We start from the raw sequence: 15516 nt of genomic DNA on the forward strand, positions 1-15516 counted from the left end.
CAGAGCCCCCCAGTTATGACACTGGGCTCATGGTGCTCCTGGCTCACAGTCCACCTCTGTTTGTCAGTGAACAAAGCAGCCTGGGATAAAGTGTCTTCACTTAATGCTCATGTGGGCAGATCAGTGGTGCTGCTGCAGTATTTTTCCTCCACCAAAAAGGGGATACACACATTTTCAGGCATTAAAGAAACAATTTTTGGCCGGGTGCAGTGGCTCATGCCTGTAATCCCAGCACTTTGGGAGGCTGAGGCAGGCAGATCACTTGAGGCCAGGAGTCTGAGACCAGCTTGGCCAACATGGTGAAACCCCATCTCTACTAAAAATGCAAAAATTAGCCGGGCATGGTGGTGGGCATCTGTAATCCTAGCTACTTAGTCGGCTGAGGCAGGAGAATTGCTTGAACGCGGGTGGCGGAGGTTGTAGTGAGTAAAGATTTTGCCACTGCACTCTAGCCTGGGCAACAGAGGGAGACCCTATCTCGAGAAAAAAAAAAAAAAAGGAAAAATTATGTTTTTCAAAGTAATGAAAACTTGAAAGCCAGCAAAACATTTAAAAAGAAAGCCAACAAAGGAGAAATCACTCCTACTAGATATCAAAACATGTGATAAAGTTTTCACGCTTAAAACAGTTTGGTGCTGCTACATGAATAGTCAAGGAGCCCAGTGGACCAAACAGAAGTAGATGCTGTTTTGGATGGAAACTTAGTAAGTTTTAAAGGTGTCATCTCAAATCAGTGAGGAAAAGTGGAGTATTTAACAAACAATGCTGAGACAAAAGGGTTAACCAGAATCTGTATCTCAGAATATGTCAGCATAAGCTCCAAATGGATCAAAGATTAAATATAAAAAATGAAAATAAAACCATGTATGCTTTTTTCTCTGTTGGCCGGAAGGGCCTGTAAGAAAGGACACTTCGGCCAGGCACAGTGGCTCATGCCTGTAAACCCAGTACTTTGGGAGGCCGAGGAGGGTAGATCACGAGGTCAGGAGATCGAGACCATCCTGGTTAACATGGTAAAACCTCGTCTCTACTAAAAATACAAAAAATTAGCCAGGCGTGGTGGCAGGCGCCTGTAGTCCCAACTACTCGGGAGGCTGGGCAGGAGAATGGCGTGAACCTGGGAGGCAGAGCTTGCAGTAAGCCGTGATCGCACCACTGCACTCCAGCCTGGGAGACAGAGCCAAACTCTGTCTTTAAAAAAAAAAAAAAAAGAAAAGAAAGGTCACTTCAGTACCAATGAGTACACACAGTGCCCAGATCTTGTTGTTTTGTTTTGTTTTATATAAAATGTATAGAGATGAGGTTTCCCTATGTTGCCCAGGCTGGTTTTGACCTCCTGAACTCAAGAGACCCTTCTGCCTCGCCTCCCAAAGTGTTGTCATAATGGGTGTAAGCCACCATGCCCGGTCAGATATTTTGGTTTTTAATATGGTTTTCCAATAAAAGGAATCAGAGCTCCTTGGAGAAATGACTGATTCTAGGATTGGGGCAGGAAATATGCAAGATGAGCCTGGAGTCTTACAGTGCCAGAAAGCAAGGAAGCACTAAAAAAACAAGAAACGAACAAACAAAAACCCCAAACACCAATGAGGTATGGCAAAAGAGCACAGGAAACAACTGAAAAAGCTCCCGATGGCCAAAGCTAGAACAATTTGTACAACAAAATGAAGAAGTATTGAATGATTACCAAAGCATAAAATAAACAGCTATGAGTCCCGACTTCTATAAATGGCTGCATAAATTAACAAGTGGGGGAGGAGAAACAAATCTCCTATGCATGAGCAATCTAAATAATTTACGTTGATAATTCACCCTAAAAAAGGCAGAGTATGACTCCCCACTCTTCAGGTGTGGGTTGCACACGGTGCCTTCCTTCCCAAGTGCACAGTGTGGAAAGAAGGAAAGTCACTTGACAGCAGAGAAACCTGACAAGCATTATCTCAACCAGGTGTGATCAAGGCCAATGGCAACAGTCACAGATCATGTTGATATTATGGACCCTTAACAGGATGTGATTAAAACAATGCCCCATGTCTGTGGTCTTCCTCCTAATAACCCATAACCCCAGTTTTATACAGAGAAAAACATCAAATTTCTAAATCCTACAAAATACATGACTAGTACTCTTCGAAACTGTCAAGGTTATCAAAAACAAGGAAAAGTCTGAGAAACTGTCAAAGCCCAAAGAAGACTAAAGGGACATGACAATTGAATGTAATTAAATGTTACAATGAAAATTAAATGTTGTATCCTGGATGAAATCTTGGAACAGAAAAGGAAATTAGGTAAAAGCTAAGGGAATCTAAATAAACTATAGACTTTAGTTACAATAATGTATCAGTGTGGTTCATCAATGGTAACAAATGTATCACCTTAATGTAAGACATTGATAATAGGGAAACTGTGTGTGTCTGGGAGTGGGCAATGTGGATACTCTGCACTATCTTCCCAATTTTTCTGTAAAGTTAAAACTGTTCTCAAAAATAGTCTATCAAAAAAATGAAAACATAAAACTACTAAAAGAAAACACGGGGTGGAACGGAATTAGCCTTTTTAAGACTCAAATGCAGAAGTGATCTGAAGAAAAAATTGATACATTTGAGTACATAAAAATAAAAATGACAACACACACAGCATAGGCAAGATCAAAAGAGAGAGAGCTACGGATGGGGAAAAGGAGGCAATGACTAACTCTGGGGAATCCAAAGAAAGGAAATATAAGGAAACGTAATCATAGCATGCTAATTGGGTCAGCTATGAGTAATATGCACACAGTCATAATAATATCAACAATGAATAGCAATCTATCTAAATAGAGAGGTATAGATATGTTGCGGGATGGAGGAAGGAGAAATAATAAGTGTATTTATGAGAGGGTGTAAGAGTGCAAATACTTATTTCCTACAGCAAGAAATTAACAACAACAAAAGCCCCAACAGAAAAATCAAGAACTAATAGTATAAGCAGGTTATTTTGAAATAGGGGTTAAATACCAGAAGAGACAGCTAAAAGATAAGAAAGAAAAGAGGCTGTCCCTAGGGAGTAGATATTGAAGTGAGGAGGCTGGGGCAGGGTCTGCTATTTTTCTATATGATTTTAAAAAAATGTATTCTAGGCCAGGTGTGGTGGCTCATGCCTGTAATCCCAGCACTTTGGGAGGCTGAGGCAGGCAGATCACCTGAGGTCAGGAGTTCAAGACCAGTCTGGCCAACATGGTAAAACCCCGTCTCTACTAAAAGTACAAAAATTAGCTGGGTTTGGTGGTGGGCGCCTGTAATCCCAGCTACTCAGGAGGCTGAGGCAGGAGAAACGCCTGAACCAGGGAGGCAGAGGTTGCAGTGAGGATCATGCCACTACACTCCAGCCTAGGTGACTCAAAAATAATAATAATAATAAAGTATTATATCTATTAAAATAAAAATAAATGTAGGCTGGGTGTGGTGGCTTACACCTGTAATCCCAGCACTTTGGGAAGACGAGGCGGGCGCATTACCTGAGGTCAGGAGTTCGAGACCAGGCTGGCCAACATGATGAAACTCCATCTCTACTAAAAATACAAAAATTAGCCAGGCGTGGTGGCAGGCACCTGTAATCCCAGCTACTCGGGAGGCTGAGGCAGGAGAATCTCTTGAACTTAAGAGCAGAGGTTGCAACAAGCTGAGATCACATCATTGCATTCCAGCCTGGGCAATAAGAGTGAAACTCTATCTCAAAATAAAAAATAAACATTAAAAAAATGCAAATAAATCAAAACTGTTTAAAAAGGGGTAAAGGGCCATCCAGAAGTGATTTCTGTAGGTGAGCTGCCCTAGGATTGTGGTGGATGGTCTAGGGGCACAAGGTAGAGGCTCACAGCAGCTTCTCCACCTGCATGTCCTCTCACAGCAGAAATGCGCCAAGAATCGTCCTCTGCCTAGGGAAATCACAACAGCAGGCTTGGTCAAGGACAGTATTTCAGTTGCTTTTGTTTTCTTGCTGTAGCATAAACCTTCCACAGGGCCAGGAATTTACTGAGACAGGACGAAGGTCTGGGCTATAGATTCTCAGATCCTGAAAATGTTGCCGATGGCATTTCAGGCCTTTCCTGTGCTCTCATGGTGGCAAGTAAGGCCCCTGCAGCTCAGCTACACAACAAGAGGAGGTAATAGATAGAGCAAAGGAAAGAAGCCAGAGGCGAACCAGCAAGGCTGGAAGTAGGGAAGACAGGTGGTGGGACGGGTAGGAGCCTGGGAGGCTGTGAACTGAGAGGAAAGTGGTCGCCTCAGTGGGAGAGCCCCATGGGGAAAGAATGAGGCAGACTAAAATCTAGGCAGCCAAAGCAGCAGACCCCACACCCTCACAAATGCTACAGGGTCTACCCCACTTATTGCTCCATGCACGTTTTCAGGAGCAGACACAGATGCTCAAAGTTTGAACAGTCTAGAGAAATGGCTATTCCAAGACAGTAGCAAAATCTGCAAATGGTGGAAAGAGAGTGGAGATGGCAAAGATATGCTGAGAGCTAGAAAGAAAGATTCTGCCTCTTACAGCAAAGCTTAACAGACCTCCTCACTTCCCGCAAGGGCTGACCTCCAAGTTCTGGAGTGTCACTGGGAAACTGTCTTTGATCATCATAAAATATCACACTTTTCCTTACTTAATGCTTTTTTTGCCTTGAATATTTATTTAACATTATCACTACTCCCTCTTTTTTGTTTTAATTTTCCTTTTTGTGTCATTTTGATAAATGTCTTTTGTAAATACCAAATGCCATTTAAGAAGGCCCATCTGAGCCTTTTATGATACTGTGTAATGAAATTTAACCCATTCACTCTTTTTTTTTTTTTTTTTTTTTTTGAGATGGAGTCTCACTCTGCCGCCCAGGCTGGAGTGCAGTGGTTGGATCTCAGCTCACTGCAAGCTCCGCCTCCCAGGTTCACGCCATTCTCCTGCCTCAGCCTCCCGAGTAGCTGGGACTACAGGCGCCCGCCACCTCGCTAGTTTTTTGTATTTTTTAGTAGAGACGGGGTTTCACCGTGTTAGCCAGGATGGTCTTGATCTCCTGACCTCGTGATCCACCCATCTCGGCCTCCCAAAGTGCTGGGATTACAGGCTTGAGCCACTGCACCCGGCCCCCCATTCACATTTTTTATATTTAGTAGTTTGGTCTTGTTTGTGTTATGTTACTTTATGTTACTTATTTATTTATTTATTTATTTATTTATTTATTTTTTGAGACGGAGTCTCGCTCTGTCGCCCAGTCTGGAGTGCAGTGGCCTGATCTTGGCTCACTGCAAGTTTTTACGCCATTCTCCTGCCTCAGCCTCCCGGGTAGCTGGGACTACAGGCGCCCACCACCTCGCCCAGCTAGTTTTTTGTATTTTTTTAGTAGAGATGGGGTTTCACCGTGTTAGCCAGGATGGTCTTGATCTCCTGACCTCGTGATCCGCCCGTCTCAGCCTCCCAAAGTGCTGGGATTACAGGCTTCAGCCACCGTGCCCGGCCTACTTTATGTAATTTATTATATACATTTATTTATCATATTCATTTATACTTATTTTATATGTATACATAAATCTCTTTTTTGTGGTTTCTTCATTTATTCCCCATTTAATCACTCTTGCTGGACTGATTAAGTTTTCTGTGTTTCTTTTATTCACTCTACTGGTTTAGAAGTTTTACACTCTATTTCTATTCCATAGAGATTACTCTTTAACTTTACGGAAACATCTCAGAACCTCTGCTGCTTCCTTTTTTTTTTTTTTTTTTTTTGAGACGGAGTCTTGCTCTGTCGTCGGGGGGAGTGCAGTGGCACGATCTCGGCTCACGGCAACCTCTGTCTTCCAGGTTCAAGCAACAATTCTCCTGCCTCAGCCTCCGAATAGCTGGGACTACAAGCACGTGCCACCATGCCCAGCTAATTTTTGTATTTTTAGAAATGAGGTTTCATCATGTTGGCCAGGATGGTCTCAATCTCTTGACCTTGTGATCCACTCGCCTTGGCCTCCCAAAGTGCTGGGATTACAGGCGTCAGCCACTGCATCGGCCACCTCCGCTTCTTTAAGAGACCATCAAAGGTCACACACATTGAGCCACAGCAGGAGACGAGGCCATGTTTCCATTCCGCTATTACTCCTCTGAACTCCCACCTCACCTGGGCTGCAGGGCAGCCTGAGGAAGGAAAGAAGGGAGTCATCACTGCTATCAGGCTCCTAAACATGGTGGTCTAAGTCAGTACTCTTGGGTTCTCCATGGTAAGAACCCCACGAGTCAGCACTGTTTGAGTAAATAACAGTCTCTCACAGTAACCCATTAACACTCCTTCTCCTTTGTGTCTGCCCATATTTGGGGGGTCTTTCTTGGCAGGGGAGAGATTGAGAGGGTTCATAAGAAAAGAAAGAGAAAAGATAATGATTAAAAAGTAAATATAGTTAGCCAAAAAGGTGCAAACAACCCAAATGTCCATGAACAGATAAATGTAATAAACAAAATGTGGTCTAACCAAACAATGAAATATTATTGTCATAAAAAGGAATAAAGTTGGTCAGGTACAATAGCACACATGCCTGTAATCCCAGCACTTTGGGAGGCTGAGATGGGCAGATCGCTTGAGTCCAGGAGTTCTAGACCAGCCCAGACAACATGGCTAAACCACTTCTCTACAAAAAAAAAAAAAAAAAAAAAAAAATTAGCTAGGTGTGGTGGTGCTCACCTGTGGTCCCAGATACTCAGGAGGCTGAGGTGGGCGGATTGAGCTCGGGAGGGCAAGGCTGCAGTGAACTGTGATCGTGTCGTTGCACTCCAGCCTGGGTGATAGAGTGAGACCCTGTCTCAAAAAACTAACAAAAAGGAATAAAGTTCTGACACATGCTACCACATGGATGAACCTTGGAGACATGACGCACAAAAGGACAAAAGGACAAATATTGTCTGATTCCATGACATGAGGTGCCTGGAAGAGCCAATTGCATAGAGAGAAAGCAGAATAGAGGTTGCCAGGGCTGGGGGAGGGGAGGAAGGGGAATTATTGCTTAATGGATACAGAGTTTCTGTTTTGGGTGATGAAAAAATTTTGGAAATAGATAGTTCATGATGGTTGTGCAACCTTGTGAATATACTCAATGCCACTCAATTATATACTTAAACGTGGTTAAAATGGCACATTTTAGGTTTTATATATTTATTACAGTCTTCTTAAAAAAATGAATGTGGAGAGTTTTTCAGGGTGGCCTTGTTTCCTTCTCCATTTAGGGGGATGGAAGCCTGAGAAACTTCCTGCTCAAAATCCGAACCTCGCTCCCCAGTGATGACTGAGGAAGGACTCTCTCCTGGGCCTGGCTTCCAAGGAGGGGGCTTCCTCTGAGTCCTGGCCTCCTTCTCCTCCGTTCCCCAAACTGGCTCCAGCCTCCCCTGGCCCCAGGTCCTGCTCCAGCTGTTACCTCTCAGCTTCCCTCATCCAGGCCCTCTCTCCTTGCCCAAATACCATTTTAAAAATAAGCCAGACCCGGCGCGGTGGCTCACACCTATAATCCCAGCACTTTGGGAGGCCAAGGCGGATGGATCACCTGAGGTCAGGAGTTCAAGACCAGCCTGACCAACATGGAGAAACCCTGTCTCTACTAAAAATACAAAATTAGCCGGGCGTGGTGGTTCGTGCCTGTAGTCCCAGCTACTCAGGAGGCTGAGGCAGGAGCATCACTTGAACCCTGGAAGCAGAGGCTGCAGTGAGCCGAGATTGCACCACTGCACTCCAGCCTGGGCAACAAGAGCAAAACTCTGTCTCAAAATAAATAAATAAATAAATAAATAAATAAATAAATAAATAAGCAAGCCAGTGTCCCTGAACTGCCTGGCACTAGCCCCATCTGTTTTCTGTCCCAGGTGACAGCTCTGTGGCTGCTGTTTTGTTCCCTCTCCTAAGAAGAGCTCACTGTCTGTGAAGGGGTCTTCTCCTCCTCTCCTGCCCTCCAGGACCCAAGGAAAATTCTGGGCCAGGACAGCACGGTAGAGGAGAGGGAGGCAGAGGTTAATGGGGGCAAGCTAGAACCTCCATCACGTGGGCTCAGACAATGGAGCCACACCACTTCACACACTGCTGTCAGGACCATTAAAACCATTAGCGGGACATTAGCTCTGCTCCAGGAACTGCGGAGAGGGAGGCAAGGGAGGTGCCCACAGTCCTTCCCTCCAGACAGAGCCCAGAGCTGAGCCCTGAGCCTCTTTGGGCCTCGGCTTCCTCTGGCATGGAGAATGAGCACAGTTGTCTCTGCTTCCACAGCTAATTTCTACAAGGCGGCCTCAGTTCCAACACTGTCATCTCAGGAAGGATCATGTAGACATCAAATTGCCCCTGCAGACAACGTAGCATTCACAAGGGAGGTGGGGGTGATGCCCTGTCACAGTCCTCTCCCAATATGCCCTTATTTTCCTTATATTTAAGGTGGCTCCCAGGTCCCAGCCCAAACACAGCCCTCGACCTGTGCTTGCTGCCCTCTGGCACACAGGCCACCAGCATCTCTGCCAAGGGTGTCCCTCTACGAAGCCCACGGGCAGTGGGTGGTCCTCGCAGGCAGCTTGCATTTGCAGTCAGCACTCTGCTTCTAGAAAGCACATCCTTATCCAGGTGAGTGTGGGGAGAAACAGGGTTTGGCACAGGTTTGGGGCTGGAGAGATCTGGGCTCCAATTCATATTAGAGGCTGTGTGGCCTTGAGCAAGGGCTGAGCCTTTCTGAGCCTCAGTTGTCAAATCTGTAGAATGAGGACAGTAACTCAACCTAGTGAGGGATAAAGCATGTAGCGTGCTGGACACCGAAGAATCGCCTAATTAATTACCATCTGCCTGAAACAGCACCCACTCCCTCACTCCCGTGTCCCCACTCCGTTGCTCCTCTGAGCACTTCCTGCAGATCCCAGAGTGTTGATTTGTTTTTTTTCTTGTCTCTCTCATTGAACTGGGAGAGCCCGGTGGGCAGAGACTTGGACCTGTTCACCGCTGTCTCCTTGGCAGCTGGAGCAGTGCCTGGCTCAGAGTACACAAAAGGATGTATGGACAGCTGTGTGAATGAATGACAGGAAAATCATAGAAGCAGCTCCTTCGATAGGTGGAAACAGCAAAGGGCAAAGAGACTCAGAATAATGTGGGTCAACAAAGCAGATTATACATATAGGATACTCCCCTCTTTCTTCAACAGTCTGGAAGGGTGTACACCAAAATATTCCATTGCCATGCTTTTGCTTTTTGGTGACTGATTTTTCTGCTGAGTCTGTGTGTTACTTGTGTAATTAATTTTTTTTTTGTATTTTTTTTTAGTAGAGACGGGGTTTCACCATCTTGGCCAGGTTGGTATTGAACTCCTGAGCTCGTGATGCACCTGCCTTGGCCTCCCAAAGTTCTGGGATTGCAGGAGTGAGCCACTGCGCCAGGCCTACTTGTGTAATTAAAAAAAAAAAAAAAGAGGCTGGGTGTGGTGACTTGCACCTGTAATCCCAGCACTTTGGGAAGCCGAGGTGGGTGAATCACTTGAACAGGGAGTTCGAGACCAGCCTGGCCAACATGGTGAAACCCCACTTCTACTAAAAATACACACACACAAAAAATTAGCCAGGCGCCTGTAATCCCAGCTACTCTGGAGGCTGAGGCAGGAGAATCACTTGAACCCGGGTTTCAGTGAGCCGAGACTGTACCACTGTACCCCAGCCTGGGTGACAGAGCGAGACTCTGTCTTTAAATAAATAAATAAATAATACAAATAATAAGGGCCGGACGCGGTGGCTCACGCCTGTAATCCCAGCACTTTGGGAGGCCAAGGTGGGCGGATCATGAGGTCAGGAGATAGAGACCATCCTGGCTAACACGGTGAAACTCCATCTCTACTAAAAAATGCAAAAAATTAGCCGGGCACAGTGTCAGGCGCCTGTAGTCCCAGCTACTCGGGAGCCTGAGGCAGGAGAATGGCGTAAACCTGGGAGGCGGAGCTTGTAGTGAGCTGAGATCGTGCCACTGCACTCCAGCCTGGGCCACAGAGCCAGACTCCGTCTCAAAAAAAAAAATAATAAAATAAATAATAATAAGAAGAAGAATATGAATGAAAGAAAACTAAATGAGACAGAAAACGAAATCAGTGGCTGTGTGAAGAGACCCCAGCAGGCCTCATGGCATCTTGCTCGCACCCTTGAGAGCAAACCTGAAGGATCAGCAGCTCAGAATGGCACTTGCCGGCCGGACCTGGCCCTAAGAGCATGGTCTGCACCCCTTTCTGGAGCCTCACTTCATCAGAGAATGTTAACGGCTATTGTCTGAGATAGTCTACATTTCATGAAATCTTCCTTCCCTGCCCCTTCCAAGAAGATGGCTCCTTCCTCTGTACAACTAAATACAATTTCCATTTTATATCTTTGTAAGAGTATTCCCAAATAAAAAAGTCTTTGATCAGGCCACACTCCACTATTTTCTGCTCAGTGTGGCCACTTTGATGACAGCTCCTGTGGTCTGTGTCTTAGGCTGGAGGTCCCGAGAGGGTGGAGTCTAACCCCCATAGTGGTACCTTGTACATTGAGGACACTATAAATATTGGGTGCATTGAACCAGACTTTAAGAAGAATCTTTCTTCTTTCTGTGAATCTTGTTATTGAATTTTCAGATTATCTAACACCCTCTGCAGAGAAGGACTCATTTTCTAGCACATTAATCTGATACAACTGGCCTACAAATAACATGATTCTGTCCAGCCCTCAAGAAAATCCCACCACCTGCACATTGATCAAAGCAAAGTGAGGGAAACTGTTCTCCTTGCCTTACCATTTGTCTCTTGGATACGTGATGTTGGAAATAAACAGATTATTGAGATTTTTTCTTACCGAAAGTTTGCAGACATAGAGCTTTGTTCAGCATTAATAAAATATTTATCCTGGCTGGGCACAGTGGCTCACACCTGTAATCCCAGCACTTTGGGAGGCTAAGGCAGGCAGATCATGAGGTCAGGAGTTCGAGATCACCTGGCCAACAGAGTGAACGATGTCTCTACTAAAAATACAAAAAAAATTAGCCGGGCCTAGTGGCAGCCGCCTGTAATCCCAGCTACTCGGGAGGTGGAGGCAGGAGAATTGCTTGAACCGGGAAGTGGAGGTTGCAGTGAGCTGAGATCACGCCATTGCACTCCAGCCAGGGTGACAGTGTGAGACTTCATCTCAAAATAAATAAATAAATTAATTAATTAAATAAAACAAAATATCCTGGTTACCGGTTACTTTAGTATTGGGCTTATTTTCCATGTAACCTGCATTAGAGTTCTGCAAACACTACAGATGTCCTTTTTCGGCATTTTGTGGTCAGAGTGATGAAATGAAACCACTCTCAAAGCCTTGTCTTGGGACATCGGATTTGACAGCAGCCGAACCTGTCCTGCAGCTGTGTTTGGATGGTGGGGAGTCATTCAGCCACCCTGGCCTGCCTTTGCTGCACAAGAAATAAGCTAGTAATTCAAGTATATGTATTTTTAGTTCTAACTCAAGCTGAAGAATCAAAGATTGCTGGGTCCTTGGCCCTTCCTTGCTGCTGCAGATAAATAATCTGGTGAGCCATGTGATTTCATGTTGCGCCATGTGCCCAGCCATAAAACAGGGATAACGGTGCTGCCTAAGAGGCGGAGGCCTTGAGAGCTCATTGCTTTGCGCCGAGTGCTGAAGACTGACAAATGAAGGGCTCTAGGCACGAGGCAGTAGGCTGCTTCACTTGCCAGGCGGTAAAAGGCAGGCCTGAACTTCCATCTCCTGCAGCACTCAGAAGAAGCTGGCTACATTCAGAGGCCCCCACCTGAAAACCACTAATGAAGCTGAGGAAGTCACATCCAGCCCCATTGTAAGCAGAGGCCACCTTGATCTTGGCCCTGCCCCAACTGGACTCCCAGAGCACCCTGGAGACAAACGCCCTCCACAGTCCTTCCTTCCTTTGGAAGCTGCCAGAGCCTCACCAGGGCAATTTCTGCATCTCATGTCATGAACTTCGGTTCATCCACAGATACTCACCAGGTGCTTATGCACCCAACACTGGGCTTTCCCCCTTTTGCTTCAGCAACAGAACTCCTCACATTCTCTGCTGCAGCCGCTGCAGCCACACCAGCCCCTCAAATCTCTTGCAGTCTTAGTCTTGGTCCTCCCTTGAGCCACAAGGCCTTTGCATAAGCTGTTCACTCGGCCTGGAACTCTCTTCCCTTCAGATTCCACTCTCAGCTGAAGCACCCCTTTCTGAGGCACAGCTTCCCTGATCCCTGCCTCAGTCCACCCTCCAGCCCACCCTAAGTACCCCCAGTGCCACAAGTCCTTCTACACCATCGCAATGCCCCATTGATCACTTCCTCCATTGTTTATCACCGTCTGCTGTGAGCTGGGCATTTGTGTGCGATCCTCTGGCTGGTGTCTGTGTCCCCTAGATCAGAAGAAAATACAGGGATGCCAGCCGGAATCTCAGCACTTTGGGAGGCCTAGGAAGGCAGATTGCTTGAGCCCAGGAGTTCGAGACCAGCCTGGCCAACATGAGGAAACCCCGTCTCTACAAAAAATTAGCCAGGCATGGTGGCAGGGGCCTGTAATCCCAGCTACTTGGGAGGCTGAGGTGGGAGAATCACTTGAATCCAGGTGGAACAGCGAGCTGAGGACAAGCCACTGCACTGAGCCTGGGTGGTGAGTGAGACCCTCAAAAAGAAAAGAAAGAGGAAGGAAGGAAGGAAGGAGGGAAGGAAGGAAGGAAGGAAGGAAGGAAGGAAGGAAGGAAGGAAGGAAGGAAGGAAGGAAGGAAGGAAGGAAGGAAAGGAAGGAAGGAAGGAAGGAAGGAAGGAAGGAAGGAAGGAAGGAAGGAAGGAAGGAAAGGAAAGGAGGAAGGAAAGGGAAGGAAGGAAAGGAAGAAAGGAAGAAAGAAAGAAAGAAAGAAAGAAAGAAAGAAAAGAAAGAAAGAAAGAAAGAAAGAAAGAAAGAAAGAGAGAGAGAGAGAGAAAGAAAGAAAGAAGGAAGGAAAGAAAATCTAGGGGTACTGCTGTTTCTGCTAATCCTGTTTCTGTGAGCCTGGCTCACAGAACAGAGCTCCATAAATATTTAGGAATGACTGAATCCTCGTTAAAGCACTCAACCCAGAAGTCTTAAATCTCCTCCTTCCATTGGCCTAAAGGAAGATACAGTAAGGATTTTTAACCAAATCAAACATCTGATTTTTTAGTAAGAGATCACAACTTGCACGACACTGACCACTACTGGTTCTAGGGGTGACCTGAATTTAGTGCCATTCTGTAGGAAACAAAACCCGGGGGCTGTGCGCCCCGCTGTTTGTGCGGTTCTGTGCTCCATTCTTCCTGGGCACAGATGAGCACGGTGATGACTGTGTTTACGAAGCCAGGCGCCGGTGACAGTGAGGATGGCTACAGGAAAGAAAGGCCACAGATTGCTCTTCAGCAGCAGTCAGAGGAGACCTAACGCAGAGGCCGAACAGTGGTGCTGGGATTCTATAACCAACAACAAAAGTGACACCTCATTACCGACACTCCTGCAGCCCAAACTACTTTGCCTTTGTGCATTGGAAACCCAGCGCAAGTCCATTTTCCCCACTGGAATTATTTGTGATGATGTGAAGTTTCTTGGAGATGCAACCATCCCAGAACAGGTACACTCAGATGAGAAGACACAGGAGACACAGTTCTAGCAAACAGTTCTACCGCTCAGAGCAAAGCCTATGTCACACAGCCTCTAGGGTCTAGGCACAGTGTGGGGACAGGAGGGCTGGCCGCCCCACCTCTCGAAAGGAATACACAGCTCTGGAGGTTCAAGCCACCTGGCTGAAGTCCTCATACTGGGTATCACACCAGAGATGCCACCTGCATGTGCCCTGCTACATCACCATGGATCTGACCGAGAAGCCACCACCCCCTCGGAGCACGCATGCTGGGGTTGTCAAGGAGACCAGCGCATAGGACAGCTGCACCCAGGGCTGGAAGTCAGACTCGAGTTCTGCCCCATCTTTCAATGGGAGAGAAAGAATCCAGTCCCCTGCTAGGGCCACAAGGACATGATGGGTTTGGATGTCACAAGAGACGAGAACACTCCAAGCCAAAGGCAAGAAGTGATTACCCTGGTTTTAGGCAGTGGCGGGGGAGTGGAGGTGGAGAGGAACTCACCTAGTCCTTCTTTGAAAGACAGTCAGGCTACTTGCTTTGCAAAGGGTTAGGAGGTGGACTGTGTGGGAAGGCAGGCGAGAGGGAGTTTCTTTTCATAGCCTGTTTCCATGGTGTCTCATGGCCCTTGGCAAACCCCAGCTGGGGAGGCTTGGACGGCCAGGAGGCCCCAGGGCCACCCTCCAAGGACTATCCTCCTAGTTCATCTGGGCCCCAAGAGTGACAGAGGCCACAGGCAGGCAGCCACTCTCTCTTGCCTCCCTGGGGGAAGGTGGCCAGAGGCCAGCGATAAAGGGCAGAGCAGGGAGAGAACAACTCCAGGGGCCAGGGCTGCAGCTCCCTCCCTTCCACGTCCCCTCCTCCCCCTCCTCCCGCGAGCCCACCCAAGGGGAAAGTTTTCTCTCTGAAGACCCGCAGGGCTGTCTGCACAGGAGACCCTCTCACGAGAAACACATTCTTGCCTGGACAGCCCAGATAACCAGATAAGGGCCTCTTTGATTTCCCATGTGTTTACACAAGCTGTGGCCCCAAGTCTTGGAAAGAATCAACCACTGCCAGGCAAGTCAGGACGCCTCCAGGTGTGGTGAGGGGACCTGGCCACTGACATCTCCAGGTGGGGTGAGGGGACACGGCCGCCTTACCTGCTCCTGGGAATTCATCACTCGAAGCTTCATCTGCTTCAGGTAGGTGGAGGTGAGGGGCATGTTGTAATCGATAATCCCAGAGACCAGTGGAGATGGAGGCTCGTTTTCTGGCAGAAAGAACAAAAGGAAAGCCCTTTCAGTCTGTCAGTCTGTGCTGCAGGCCTGTCACCCACAGGGAGCATTTAACAGAGCCCGTGGAAGAGGAAGCCACCTTGGAGGAGAAGGGACAGGTCAGAGATTGCAGACTCTGTGGCTCACCTGCATCTGGCCCAGAGATGTGGACTGTGTGGTGTCAAACATATTTTATTTATTAGATGCCAGTGTTTTAGAGATTTCATATGTTAAAAAACAATGAGGCCAGGCACGGTGGCTCATGCCTGTAATTCTAGCACTTTGGGAGGCCGAGGCAGGAGGATCGCTTGAGCCCCAGGAAGGGCCACAGGCCCCAGGAGTTCAAGACCAGCCTGGGCAACACAGGGAGATCTCATCTCTACAATAATAAAACAAATTAGCCAGATGGGTGGTGTGTGCCTGTAGTCCTAGCGACCTAGGAGGCTGAGGTGGGAGAATTGCTTGAGCCCAGGTGGTCAAGGCTGCAGTCTGCAGCGAGCTGTGATGGCACCACCACACTCCAGCCTCAGCAGCAGAGTGAGACTCTGTCTCTAAAAAACAAACAAAAAAACCCCAACAAACCCACCCCCTCAACACACACACTCGTATTTATATGAATTTTTGGC

The 15516-nt window shown here is 47.1% G+C and overlaps 1 protein-coding gene across 9 annotated transcripts in view; it reads right to left on the reverse strand.

Annotated features, from left to right (window-relative positions):
• NOL4L (nucleolar protein 4 like) overlaps positions 1–15516 on the reverse strand; it is a 141663-nt gene that overhangs the window by 51607 nt on the left and 74540 nt on the right. For all 9 annotated transcript variants that reach the window (XR_652403.4, XM_009216336.3, XM_017944889.2 and 6 more), the window contains exon 4: positions 14777–14886. Coding sequence is in view for 8 of the 9 variants with exons in the window: in XM_009216336.3 (XP_009214600.2) it covers positions 14777–14886 (110 nt within the window). In the remaining variant the exon portion in view is untranslated. The remainder of the gene's footprint in view (positions 1–14776; positions 14887–15516) is intronic.

The sequence above is a fragment of the Papio anubis genome, chromosome 16 (assembly GCF_008728515.1).
Source record: "Papio anubis isolate 15944 chromosome 16, Panubis1.0, whole genome shotgun sequence".
Classification (NCBI taxonomy): domain Eukaryota; kingdom Metazoa; phylum Chordata; class Mammalia; order Primates; family Cercopithecidae; genus Papio; species Papio anubis.